This window comes from Passer montanus, unplaced genomic scaffold, assembly GCF_014805655.1.
Source record: "Passer montanus isolate IOZ18808 unplaced genomic scaffold, ASM1480565v1 scaffold19, whole genome shotgun sequence".
Lineage (NCBI taxonomy): Eukaryota > Metazoa > Chordata > Aves > Passeriformes > Passeridae > Passer > Passer montanus.
In genome coordinates this window covers 1,775,182-1,789,727 of record NW_024366480.1, presented here as the reverse complement: position 1 = coordinate 1,789,727, position 14,546 = coordinate 1,775,182, and the positions used below count along the sequence as shown (strand labels likewise).

The 14,546-nt window shown below is 39.9% G+C and overlaps 1 protein-coding gene across 3 annotated transcripts in view; it reads right to left on the bottom strand.

Moving 5' to 3' along the window:
• DPY19L4 (dpy-19 like 4) overlaps positions 1–13,783 on the bottom strand; it is a 32,987-nt gene extending 19,204 nt beyond the window's left edge. The window contains exons 1-10 of one of the 3 annotated variants that reach the window (XM_039706035.1): positions 13,779–13,783; positions 9,922–10,029; positions 8,854–8,978; positions 8,066–8,156; positions 6,182–6,303; positions 5,201–5,346; positions 3,405–3,528; positions 2,735–2,869; positions 1,393–1,524; positions 1,204–1,302 (exon numbers count right to left, since the gene is read on the bottom strand). In XM_039706035.1, coding sequence (XP_039561969.1) covers positions 1,204–1,302; positions 1,393–1,524; positions 2,735–2,869; positions 3,405–3,528; positions 5,201–5,346; positions 6,182–6,303; positions 8,066–8,156; positions 8,854–8,978; positions 9,922–9,976 — 1,029 coding nt within the window. In that variant the 5' untranslated portion in view covers positions 9,977–10,029; positions 13,779–13,783. The other 2 variants (XM_039706034.1, XM_039706033.1) reach the window with 2 other exon arrangements.
• Positions 13,784–14,546: the final 763 nt, after the last annotated feature.

Below are 14,546 nucleotides of genomic sequence, written 5' to 3'. Positions count from 1 at the left end.
TAGCATTGTAAACCTTCAATAAATCTACATTTAGGGTTTCCTTGAGAATATTATTCTCTTATTCCACTCCCATACCACACCAGGAGGGCAAGTGAAAAGCTGCCAATAAGTTGTCAAAAGACTACTGAGCAGTGTAAAAGGATCATGAAAAACAGACCCAGACTTACTCCCAAGCAAGCCCAAGAGTGCTGCACTTGGCTCTGCTAGAAAATAGGACAGCAGCTGAGCAGAAGTCATGAGCATTTGTAATCTTCACACAGACTGTCTGAGCTGCCTAAAGTTCTGCAACTTACTCATAACTGTAATTTAACACATATTTTGCAAGGTTGGATTTTAATTTCCTGGAGATACAGCAAGGCTAGTCATTCTAAATTGCACAGGAAAATAATTACATGTGAGCATTCTTTCAAGCCTTCTAGGCCTCAGTAGTTTCTTTACTTTTAAGTTAATACTGTTAATTAACACAACCATAGAAGAAAAACACAATAATATGTGTGAAAGGCCAGCAAGAGGGAATTCCTAATCAAAATACAAGACCAGGCTAAAATCCCACTGTGTCATCTCAACTCCTAACTGACCAGGAAAATAATTACATGTGAGCATTCTTTCAAGCCTTCTAGGCCTCAGTAGTTTCTTTACTTTTAAGTTAATACTGTCAATTAACACAACCATGGTGAGTTTGAGGCATAGAAGAAAAATACAATAATATGTGTGAAAGGCCAGGAAGAGGGAATTCCTAATCAAAATACAAGACCAGGCTAAAATCCCACTGTGTCATCTCAACTCCTAACTGACCCCTACACAAAGGGAAAGCCTCTGTTCCCATGTTCTACTTGAAATGTAAATGAAAATCAGTATCTACCCTAAGACCACTCATACTTGCTCCTGGCTATTGTGTCACCATGCACAAGAATATTGTTTTAATATTCAGACTAGTCTGTGGAGGCCATTCAAGTTATAACAAATCCCATATTTATAAAAGAGATAAAGCATCTTTTAAAGAGTATTTCTATACTGTTTCAACCCAGAAGACCAAAACCCCAACAAGATGAAGCTGTTTGAATTGTTACATACTAACTACGAATTAAGCTATGAACTGTCATATCAATAAGATAAGCAACATTTTACAAAATTTTTTCAAGATGTATCTGCGACTTTTAATTTAGATTCTGAAATTAAAATCACTTTTTAGAGGAATCTTACCTTTAATAAGAAGTTTAGTGTCACTGCTACTGTAAGTACCAAATAAATATACATTATTTTCAGCAATCTTGACACAAATGTGCTTTTTTTCATATTCATCTGCAAAAATATTTAAAGAATTCTGTATAATTTTTGGAGTTCAGTTTAAATTTTAAAACCACACTCAGGGTTAGAAGAAAGTCTACTTACCTGAAGGGATTTGGAGAGCATTAAAGCTACCACAAGACTCAGTAATGGTGACACTAGTAAGGCTGAATTTTCAAACTGCAGAAGGTACCCCACAATGACAGAAAACAGGTAGATTCTGTATACCTCGTGCACCTGTTGAAGAAAAAAATAAACAACAAAATAAAACTAGGATATAAATCCTAGTTTTTAGATCAGTAGATAGCTCACTTCCTCTGTTAATCAGGGGATGAATGGATTTCAATCCTTCAACTCATGAATCTAGCAGGGCACCATTTGGCTCTGGAAAGCATTGCACATGAAAATTATTCTGGTTAGCCTTGGTATCTAATAGACAATTACTTCACAAGAATTCTGTAAAAATGCCAGAAACAGGAGTATTTTACCAGGTCTCCCCATTCAGTAACATCCCCCTGTGATGCAGCATGAAGCAGTAAGTACAAGGCACCAGTAAGAACACAGAGTTTGTGACAGAGATCACGTGTAAACAGGTGCTTTCCTTGCCCTCAAAATAACTTGTTCATTAATCTGTCTCAGGAATCAATAATGACTGTTATCTACACTTGCTGTTATTTACTACTTGACAAGCAGGTGTTACAAACCTTGATGCTTGATTCTTAAGTTTTTTACAAAAACACCCATTTTCTGCCTTATACACTCTGCTTTGAACTACAATAGATCAAACATTTCCCACTGCTTAGGAACAGAATAAAAAGAAACTGAAAGAAGAGGTGGAGAATTAGAATTGCATGCAGTTTGATATCTAACAAAATCAAAAGGCATGCATGTACAAAGAAGCATATATACAACTGCAGCAGGCAGAATAAAACCACCTTGTTGCAACATTTCTAAGAACCATTTTGCAGAATAAATTTAATACTTTCTTGTATTCAAAAATCAATTTGCCTTCAACATCTGTCTAGTCTATCTATTGTGAAAGCAGTGCAGGACAGGCCACTGAGGGTGAAAATGAGTCCTTTAACTGCACAGAGCCAACAAAGCCCTTCTTTGGTCTGCCCACCCTGCTGTGAATAGGGGAAAGAAAAGAGGCAGCTAGCCCAAAGCAGAGGAATATCATTCATCACTCTTTTAGCTCTCCAAGGATGTTTCAGGTCTCAGAAGCTTTGTTTAGCTTCTATCCCAAAAACAGCACTCCAAAAGAGACTCAGTTTAAAGTTGTTTTATTCTTCTGATGGGGATCACATGCACTTCAGCTGGGCCCAGGCTGCAAGACACTCATCTCTCAGCCTTGTGCCCTCTGGAGCTCCTGAGCAGTATGAATGGCAGATACCTCAAAGGCTGCCTGTAAATCCCCAACTGTCAGTAGGCTGAAAAATTCCAGTACCTTCTCTGTCTGTGCTAGGGCAAAGCTGTCTAGCAGGAAAAGAGAAACAGCCTGGACAAACAGGAGATAATGACTGTATTCCCACATCATCATGAAGGTATATGTTGAGGCATTCACCAAAAGATAACAAAACTTCTAGAAGGAAAAAAGAAAAGAAAAAGCATTAATTTTGTACCCATGCATGTCCGTCACCAAGTAATTGAGAAGTCATTATAACATAAACTACAGAAATTAATTATTGTCCTGGGAAATAATTAAAATACTGACTGCAGACATGCTTAACTTTCAGATTGAAGAAAGTAATTACTGAAATATTCAAAAACATTTCAAGCCAATCAGATCAAATATTTTTAAGACAGAGTCAGGGTAAGAAAGTAACAACCACCTTTTTCAAGAAAAACAGTTTACATGAGAAAAATTCTGCCTAGGTTTATTCAAAACCAAGCAGCACACACTGTTCTCTCTGAACCCTCCTGGAGGCATAACAAGGTAGGGCACAAGTTGTTTAGCAAAAACTGCACATGCCTAGGTGAAATCCAACTGGCTCTTTTGAAAAGAAGAAACAAAACTTCTACTGTTTTCTGCCCAGAAGGGCAACAATAGCAGAAGTAACTAACCTAGAGTACAGTTTTGTCCACAGCTCTTTATTAAGAAACTAATTTTGCTTTACCTCAGCAGAACAGTTTAGGTTCTTTTTTAAATAGCCTGTGAGAGCTGCCACTTGACATGCAAAATACGGCAAAGCCCAATTTTCTCTTGATGGTATGGAATAATCAATTCTTGTTGTGTCTGTCCTAGAATAAAGTACAAAGAAAGAGAAATATTAAAATATTTGTACAAAAATATCAAGGAAAGCCTAAATGCCACTTCTAGTTGTAAATGTGGCCTTGCAAGCAAACTTTTCTGATTTTGCTGCAAAGTAACACTGACATAATTTTGCTGCTGATACAGTTCACAAATTTATTAACAGCATGGAAGGCCCAATCTTTACTCATTCATTTAGCAGGTTTTCATGTCAGCTGGCATTTATAGGACTGAAGCCAAAAAGCATCTGCCTTGAGCTTTTTCTGACTTGCAATGAAAATCAGCTCACAGCTGAGAGAAAAGATTCCTTTCAGTTCTCATACAATATGTTTTAAACAAGTGATTTAGGTAGTTGAGTACAACATACTTAGGATATAAACTGGTGCTCCCTCACAGCAGCAGCAGCAAATATTTTGTCTACAGGGAAAAATTCTGCCCAGCAAAACAAGAGATTAAAGACGGATGGGGAGCATGCAGGGTTTTCTCATGGAATGACTTGACAGTATCCACACAATTAGAGGTGTAGGTGAAAGTTTTTAAAAGTGCTAAAGTGACTCAGAAACACAAGCTACACTTTCAAATGTGATCAAAGACATCAGTCTCAGAGGAACAGAGTCTGCTTTGTGTCTACTATGCCTTTAAAAAGGAACCTCAAGCTCCTTTATCATTTAGGTATTTAAAAGCATTACCTTTCATTTTTTCCTCTGAAGCCTCTTACAGAGGCATACTTGGAGCTTTTTTAACTACTAAACCTCTCATTTTGTTGACACTGTTTAATCTTATTCACTGTTGAAAAAAATTACAGATCTATTCACCATTTTTCCTATTTTTGACTGTTCACACCAGCTTGATGAACAGTATTTTCAGCTTCTAATCACAGATTCTGTCATGACAACTTCACACTCCTAGAAGATGCTTCCCAACAGTTCAACTTTAAAGGTATATCTCTAACATTTTGCCCTATAGTTCTTTTATTTCAAGTGCTCCTAAGTCCTCAGAAAGCCCCAAAGCTCCATGGTGACAAACCAAGAGCATGAACATATGTTTTCATTGCCCAAATGAGGCTCCCTATTATTGTGGCACTTCATAGGGGGAAGGGGAATTCCAATTGAATTGTTTTAAAATAAAAAAGTCTTGATATTAAGATCATCTAAGAATTCCAATTTGCAGAAAAACCCACTACAAAAAGAAGACTTAAAAAAAAATCAAATATTCTTTACCAAAAAAAATGCACTTGATAATTTCTTTCTATGCTACCACACAACTGCCACAACATTTAGAGCTGGCCAGAGAGCACAGCTCTGTTTTGAACATTTGTCTTCATCCTTCATCAGCACAAAACCAAACCTTCTGAGGAATATTTTTGAAAAATGAAATTGTGTGTGAATACTCCTGTATTCACACACATACATAAAGTCAGTTCAGCTGGTAATGTGGATGGTTTGGACAACAGGAGGCCTTTCCATTAAAAAAAAAAAAAACATCATGAGAATCAATTAAGCTCTTGGAAATGTTTTCTATTCACCATAAGATTTTGTTCTCACAGTGAGAACACAAAGCTTAATAGAAGCATTTCAATCCACTAATTAAAATCACTTCAATCCACTAATATTTTAAAATTCCTTATTGACAAACTAGATTGTATAAAGATGTTTTTCTTACCTGTTAATAATGAACCATGCTACAGTCAGCATTCCTGCCAGCCAAGTCCCACTCATAACCCAACTGGTTACAAACAATGCAGTCACATAAATTCCCTGCAGTCCAAAAACTATACCAATGTAGAAATACACTGGTTCAATAACTTCCTGAAATTACAAATAAAAATGAAGAGACATAGTGGCAACTGAGCTGAAGCTGGAAATTATTACTATTTACAATTTGTTACTGCTAACAATGTGCTAGGTGCTTTACAAACAGGTAAGAGATGCCTCCTATTTTAGAGAAGTACTGGGCATGCTTTTATAAAACATGGGGAAGAACAAAGCAGTGTGAATTAAGTGCACACTTCAGGACTCAGCTTGCCAGTGCCATGATTTTTGAATTTGTTTTAGCTTGAACACTCTATGTGTCAGATTTAACAATCTATGCTGCAGTGGGATATAAAGTTCAGAGGACTACTAGGAGAAGTTATAAAAGAGAAGAACTTGAAGAAGTAAAGACGTGGCAAAAATGGTTCCAAAATAAGTAAATAATAAAAAAGGAAAGATAATGAGAGAGGTCACAAGCACACAGCATAAGCAGAACAAAGCCTGAGTAAAGTGGAAACTGACAAAAGGTTAATCTACAGAAGTGGTTTTCCCTATGAGAATGGGCAGACAGGTACCACTAGAACAGACTTCTGTACTCCAAAGGAGGGAACTAACTCTCCTGTTTTCAATGGATAGCACAGATACTCCTGACATTTCTAAGCAGTCTGTAGAAGTAAAGAATAACAGAAGAAGTTACTGCTTAGTGTTAAACCCCAAAAATCCTATGCCAGAGACTGATCAGAATTGAGGAGAATCTGGACCTGGTGAGAGCCTTAGCTCAACTCATTCAACAAAAAATGTATGTATTAGTTGGATACAGCACAGAAAGTCTCATACACACACACAGACACAACCAAAATGCAAGTACAGAAAATAGGAAAAATGCACATACTTCGCTACCAGATGCTTGATATAAAACACTGGCAATCAGCTCTGGGTACAAAGTCATTTGCTGGACAGCATTTATGGTCTTCAGTGATACTGTCTTATTGTTGTGTGTCAATTCATAAACACCTACAGACAAAAAAAAAATATTCCTGGAATCATTTACTACTGCTGTTCCTAAGAGAGACTGAAGTGTATTCAAAGGCAGGGAGAATAAGATTTGATCATTAAAGCTACTCACTGATTCACCACACCAAGTTTAAAAGGAAGAAGAAACTTCTGAGTTAGATATCATTCCACCTATTGATCTAGCTAGAAAGTTATTACCCTTTTTTTAATCTAGTCTTTAAATAGAAGGCCCAAAATTTATAATCTGAAGCACAGTCTTTTCAGTAACAGTCTGATGCAGTCCTGGAACTACACACCCATAGATCACCTTCACAGGAAGACCTTAAGGAGCGAGACAGATCTAACAGGGATGAGCAGGATGTATTAAACCTGTCTCCAGAAGGACATCAGGTATGACAGCCTCATCACCCCCTTCAGCTCTGCATTTCTGAGATTTCTAAGAATCCTTCACCAAACACAATGTGCCTTTCTATGGGGTTAAAATGGAATTGAAACTGCCATACTTGAGGGATCATTCCAAGACCATTCCAAAATGTTATAAATAAAGAAAAGACTTGTCAATACTTAGAACAATAGAGGGAAGAGCAAAAACAACCCAAATCAAGATATAGGGGAGAACAAAAGCCTCAAAAACAATGCAACAGTCAAACCAGACAACTGTTTCCAGCTCTGAGCATATCTTGGTGTATGGTCTGCAGCTGGTTCCCTGTAGGCCAAACCAGGTCTTTCAGGACTTACAACTGGGTTCAGCACAGCTGTAATACCCTCTTGAAGACTGGATGCCTTGTAATACCTTGTAGACATGAGTCTACCTGTTTGCAGAGACAGCATCCCTGAATAAGGCATGCAGTCCATCCACTCACAGCATGGGCAATATCCCCAGAGGACATGAGGCACTGAGTGTACCAAAGACCTCAGATATTGCTGATGTGCTGCATTTCAGCTGAGAAACTCTTCAACCAATAAAACACTAATCACAAAGTTTAGTTTTACTGGCTTCAGTGAGGTTTCACAAAGGGACAGAACTAATTCAGTGGCTGACCACTGCAAGATAGGGCAGTTCATCCTCCTCTCTCCTGAGTTCCAGCCCCATGCCAGTGCAGTGCATTCTGAACTCCCTGAACAAGCATGGAAGTGCTCCTTCTTCTTTTCACTGCTTTAGTTTCCTTTTGGTTCAGGGACCCAGGGTCAGAGAGCCCCAGAGCCAGTGCAGGGTAAAGAGCAGGAGCACAAAGGAAGATCATTGTCATCCAATCTGTTCTCCTTCCTGTTCCTTTCTGTCCCCACCACTCAGTGCTCATCAGCATCTATCCATCACAGCTGACAAGATTAAAAACTTCTGGCAGGGACAGGATGGAACTGATCAGCTTGTGACAGAAACTGCTCTGTCTTTTGACAGAGGATGGAAAACAGTAATTTTCATCCCTCATTCCCAAATTCAACATAAATTACATTTATATGGCAGAAAAATCCACTATTGTGACACAGGCAAACCCAATGATAACTTTGACACAGGGCATAATAAGAGTAATATTAACCCTATCCTAGAGTATTGATTAAGGCAATCTGCTGGAATACAGGGTAGTTAAATACTGTTGTTGAAAAGGCACTGAAAAATTAGAACAGTGTGTGGTTTTTAATTAATATGACCAATATACCTCCATAAGAGAATAAAATTAGTCTCCCCAGTCTGCAGGAGTTTTTTACTGTCTTCAAAGTGAACAGGACTCTTCAAAGCTAATAAAACAAATGAATTTTGTACCTCTTTCAAAGGAAGGAGCCTTTAGCAGTTCTTTATAGAATGAGTAATAAATGGCACTGTCACCCTGAAATGTAATTTCTCTTTCAAGTTCCTAGAAAAAAAAATATATTAATCACCTGCAATCTCCTTCCAGAGAAGACAATATATTTTCAGATAGACCAGTTTTGTAACACAGTGCATGGTTATGACTTCATTGTACATCTTCAAAATATTCCACAAAACATTAATCTTCACAGCATTTCTATCAGGTATATAATGCTCTCTGTAACTTAGCAAACATGCTTGGAATCAGAGCAACTCAAATCCACACTATAAGTCAGCACAAAATCCACAGGATCTTTTCATATTCACAAACTCGAATTTCATCCAACTTTCTATACTTCACTTAATAATGGAGTTCTTAAGAAAACAAAACCAAACCAACCAACCATAAAACACAAAAAACCCCACCAAAATCCAAACACAAAAAAAAAATCCAAAAAGCCCAACACATATTCCTGTTGATTAGCTTCTGCAATCCCAGTATGCTTCAGTTATTTTTCTATATTTTAGAAAGGTATTTTAAGGATGAAGGGTAGTATGGAAAAACATACAAGAGCATGACAAGCCACGACAACTGTTAGCAGGAGGAAACAAAAAGAAAATAAAGAAGACCAAAAAAAAGAACCAGTTTCAAAGACAGAAGCCTCAGTACAAGGACACAGGACTGCAAGTAGTTTCAACATGACATGGATCAGATTTGATTTCAAGGACACAATTTGGCTTTTGTTTCAGTAGTTTATCTTTACCTGCCTGCTGGAAAACCAGAATTTCCGTTCATGATATGTGGAGAGGTACACAGCATACATCATTCCGCTGGTGACTGCCGCCAGACAGCCAAAGAAAAGCTTTGCAAAACGCTGGATTAACATATCTGAAAATGAACCAAATAGTCCAGAGGATTGAGAAACAAACAGTACATCCTACACATGACTCTTATTTCTGAACAACAAGCGACCTCGCTGGCATGAGAATTATCATACCATCAGCAGCACAGATACATTGAAAACTGGTTTGTTACTCCTGTCCTGTAGTTTTCTTTCCCAGCTGTTATCATTGCTTCACAGGACCTTCAGACAAAATATTCAACACACTACACTGCAAATTTTCTCCAGCAAGCTTTGTTGTCAAATGAATTCCAAGAAGGAAAAGCCTCTTCCAGATAAATAGAGCAAACTCTAGATTCTACCCAAAACACCACAAATTTCTAAAAGACATTAACAGACAGAGGCGGCATAGCACATCTAACATAATTTCTGAGACATTCTGTTTTCCATTCTGGTTCTGAATATAAGAACAAATTAATCTGAATTTTACCAAACTCATTCAAAGGGTGTTTACTTCACCTGTAGCTCCCTTGAGTTAGTATGTACTTTTAACACAAAAGCTTTTGGTAGCTTGGTGAGCACTTGCCTAAAATTATACCTAATTTTACTTCTGTTCTTGAAAAGCTGTAAGGACTTTTTGTCTGTTCTTGATTCAGTACCATTACTTCATGCATATCAGCTTCCAACCAGAAGATCATTCCAGGAGCAATAAAAATATTATTTGTATGCAAACAGTAATAGTAAATTTTTAACTCCCCTGCCTCTACCTCCCCAAGCCTGAAACAGTCCAAGAATACCATTTCACTCTCCAACGCATAAAATGTCATTACTAAAGAACTCCAGTGTGCATGCCTATTTTCCCTTGAAATATTCAAAACCCTAATTCAAAGTAAGTCTGTTATACATTACCATGCTACAAATATCTTCCCATAAAATGTAAGAGAATAATGAAAAAACAATCAAAAGTCAGCTAAAAATTCTGTAGCTTACATTTTGGCGACCTTCCCAGCTTTGAATTTTCTTTGTTTCTCTCCTCTGGAGCCATTTTGTCAGATTCTGTGCAGTTTTGTTTCTTTCTCTGTCGCAGGTCTGCTGCCCCTGAAGACATTTTTTTCAAGTTATTGCAACACAATACATAAAATCACACTGGGAAATCCACACAGCAGCAGGTAGCACCCAGTTACTGCTACTGATTCAATCCCATGGAAGACATATTTGACAAAGGCTCAGTTAAAGTATGTCATATGCCCAACTAAAATAACAATGTAACACTACAGAAATCAATTCTTATGTTATTCCTTAGAAAAAACAACAGTATTCTCTTGAGGCCATACTCTGGGACTACCCAGAACCCAAACTGGAAGCTAACTGGTTTGTTCCATTTGGTGAACACAAATGAAGGAAATCAGTAGTTTAGATAAATTTGATGCAGACACTGGGAGAAACTGGTACCAATTCCTCATCCTGTTTTTTTTGCTGCTATAGCAGTGTAATACAAAAATTGGGCTAGCCCATTACTTTTAAATTGAGATGCCTATTATTTATTTGGCAAAGGCTTTTATAAAGCAAATGTAATATAACTTTTCTTCCTGCTTTTGGATCTACTGGAACTAAGCAATTTGTGTATATTTAGTCTAACACATAATTTTAAAGCCCAGTTTGCTCAGCCACATAGATCCCATCACAAGACCAAGGGCTTCTGTTCACTTTTTTGTGAGCAGCAGCAGTTTGAAGTCCTGGTCCATTTATTTTACAGTCTGAAAGGCAATGAGGCTAATTCACAGTCTGCAGGTCTGTGAATACCAAAAGACTCATTACAAAAAGTATTTTATAATTCCTATATTAAGATACCCCACAACATTTATGTCATTCTGGAAGTGCAATGAAAAGGTTTAACTGTAATTCAGGCTCCAGAATTTTTAGCTCTCCCATCTGACCTACTGTCCAACATTGCTTGAAATTTGGCAGCCACCAGTTTTCCTCTGGACTTAAAACAGCTCCTTCATAAATCCATCCAACTTCAAACTTGACGTGTCAATCTTCACACCCCAGAACAAAGCTTTTAAGTACTCTGGTTGTATATTAATGACTTCAATTCTAATTCGGTCTGCTTTTAATTCCTGGCTATTAAATCTAAAAGTTAGAAACTAGAGATAGAAATAGAAATGGTTAAAATGATGTCTGCCTGTATCAGGACACCAGTGTGTTAACAGAGCAAATTATAAATCACTCTGATCTCAATGGTAACATTTTTCACGGAATGAACAGAAAATGTCTACCTTCTTAAACAAGACAAGAACTGGAAAGATTCTAAACACCACAAGGTTTAGGGTGTTCAGTATCACATTTATCTTCATGTCAATCCAAAATGAAATGTATACCAGCATGTCTTCATGACACGTATATGAGAAGTCTATCAGCAATGCAAACACCAAGTGCACTGCAGTTTAAAATAATTTGTACCATGCACAATAAAACACAGCAGAAGAAAACCCTAGATCACAAAAGTGGGCAGATATGTGCTTGGAAGGACAACTGAGTGCCCCTGTCATTCTAGGTATGACCAAAGCAACAACACTGAGAACACTGGAGGAAAAGGCCTTTGCATCTCTGGCAGAGAAGTGAACCACAGCAGAAGTGTAACAAACTTATAAAGCATAGCATTAACAGCAGTAAGAGAAAGCTCCCAAAGAAGGAACAGTTTAAAATTCTACTTCTGAAACAACATCTCAATCAGCAAAAGATCTTCACCTCAGTTTTGAAGACTGCTCTACATATTCCACCCCAAAGCAATAACACAAAAAGATGTGTGTTACTTCTGTTTCTTGCTGCTGCCACAAACAAGAAAAAATTCTGTTTTCACTTCAATGAATCCTTCAGAGTGATATGAAAGTCAAACAAGGTAACATTAAGAATTATCTAGAATTTTGAACTGATGACACAGCCTCTAGTAACTCTCTATTCAGCATATAATTCATCTGCTTTTCAGTTCCATGTAAGTCCTCAGTTCAAACAAGTTCTTGTTCAGAAAACATACATTCCACTTATTTTTGTGCTTCTACTGCAATAAAACATAACTCATTCCTACTTTGTGCCACTACACTCATCTACTTTTCACCTACTAATGAGCACTGTCTGTGATTTTTGTCTTCTCATCTAAAGAAGGGTAAGATAGAGCTGGGAATCATTTAGAGAAGGGCCATGAGGGTGATTTAAGTTGTGCAATGGCTTCCATACAAGGAACAAGGAAGCAAATTGAAGATGCCTCAGTCTAGAAAAGAGGATGACCAACAGAAACATGCCAGACATCTACTAGTTAGTGAAGTGCACAAACACACTGAATAGAGAGCAGTGATTCACCTTTTCTAATACAAAAAGTTCTCAAATAAACCTAATGAGTCAGGCTAAAAAGAACCAGCTCATTGCACATCACCTTCACGCAGAACACTCCTACCCAAAGAATGTTCTGTAAACCAAGAGTTTGCACGGATTCATGAGAATACAGAAACAGTTATGGAGGAGAAGCAACTGGAGACTCCTAAACATACAGAAACCATGTGCAACTCAGAAAGTACCTCTGCTGAGAACAGCTGGGAGGCTGGAATATGCCATGGGACAGATTTGCATATGCTTGTTCTACTCCTGCATTTTTAGGGGTACCTATCAACAGTTTTGTTTCTGCTGATTTCTCCAAGAAAAATAAATGCCATCTCATACCCCCTACAAAGGGGGTTTGCACTGAAAAGACATGGAGAAAATTGCTTGTGTAGGGGCTAAAAGTGAAACAGAATCGCAGAATACACTGAGTTGGAAGGTACCTGCAAGGATGATCCAAGCCCAGTCCTCAAATGCCATCTCATACCCCCTACAAAGGGGGTTTGCACTGAAAAGACATGGAGAAAATTGCTTGTGTAGGGGCTAAAAGTGAAACAGAATCGCAGAATACACTGGAAGGTACCTGCAAGGATGATCCAAGTCCAGTCCTCAGCCCTGCACAGGACACCTCAATAACCACACCATGTGCCTGAGAGCACTGTCAAGGCGCTTCTTGAACTCTGTCAGGCTTAGTGCTGCATTCATTCCCTTGGGAGCCTGTTCCAGTGCCCAACCACCCTCTGGGTAAAGAACCTTCCTAATTACCGACCTAAACCCCTGGATCCGCAGCTTCAGCCCATTCCCTCGGGTCCTGTCACTGTCACCACAGAAGAGATCAGTGTCTGCCCCTCCTCTTCCCCTCCTGAGCAAGCTGGAGATCTCGTCAGCCTTCTCCAGGCTGAACAAACCAAGTGACTTCAGGTGCTCCTCACACAGCCTCCCCTCAAGGCCTTTCACCACCTTCGTAGCCCTCTTTTGGATGCTCTCTAATACTTATCGAAACGAGAAAGAAGACTGACTAAAACATACGGAAGGATGCCAAAGAGAAAGTACACTCAGGTGCTCCTCACACAGCTTCCCCTCAAGGCCTTTCACCACCTTCATAGCCCTCTTTTGGATGCTCTCTAATACTTATCGAAACGAGAAAGAGAAAGTACACTCCCGGAGCATCCATGGAGCCCACAGATGCTGCCCTGGGCGCTCTGCCCAGAGACAATGCCAGGCGAGGGAAGAGAAAAAGATCCCACGTCCCCTAAAGGGGCCCGGCCTCCCTCCAGGGGCTGCAGAGGACGGGCTGTCTCGGGCTGGGCCGGGCCCGGGAGGCCGCCTGTGTCCTGCAGCCCAGCGCTTCACCTCCGCCCGTGCCCTGGCACAAACCGCGAGGGGCGGCCGCACCGCCGGCCCGAGCCAGCGGCCTGGCCCGACCGCCTCGGCCCGGCTCCGGCTCCGCGGCCTGAGGAGCCGCCCCTCACCTTCCTCCATCCTCCCGGCCCGGCCCGGCGCGCAGCCCCCGGGGCGGCACCTCCCGGGCAGCGCGGCCGCCGTTCGTGCCGCTCCAGGGGGACCGGGCCTCTGCAGAGAGCTTGGACACGAGGAGGCTCGGGGTGACCTTGTGGCTCTCTAAGGTTACCTGTGAGGAGGTTGTAGCCAGGGGAGCGTCTTTGCCTGGGCAGCCAGAGGTAGGGCGAGAGGCCATGGCCTCAGGCTGTGCCAGAGGAGGTTTAGGTTGGACATCTGGAGGAAGTTTTTCACAGAAAGGCTGGTTAGACATTAGAACGCCCAGGGAATTGGGGGAGTCGCTGTCCCTGGAGGGGTTTAAGGAAGGACTGGACGTGGCACTTTGTGCCAGGGTCTGGTTGATGTGGTGGTGTTGGGTCAGAGATTGGCCTCGATGATCTCAGAGGCCTTTTCAAACCGAATTGATTCTGTGATTACAGAGCTGCTAACTCTTCTGTGGAAGAGGTTTGTGGGCATTGTCCCTTGGAGGTTTGTGGGAATTGCCCCTTGGAGGCTGCATGTCTCCTGACCTGCAGTCAGGCCAGTGGCCGAGCACCTCCTGGAAAACTGGTTCCTTGTCTGGCAGCTGCAAGGAAAAGCTAAACCAATATGTGTGTCCTGTTGGAGTGTAAAATGGGAATTTAAGTTTCCTGGATTTTTAATAAAATGTAAAATACTTCAGCAGTTGTTGATTTATTGGATAGTGACAGGAGTTGCTTATGTTTTTAATGATCCACAAATTA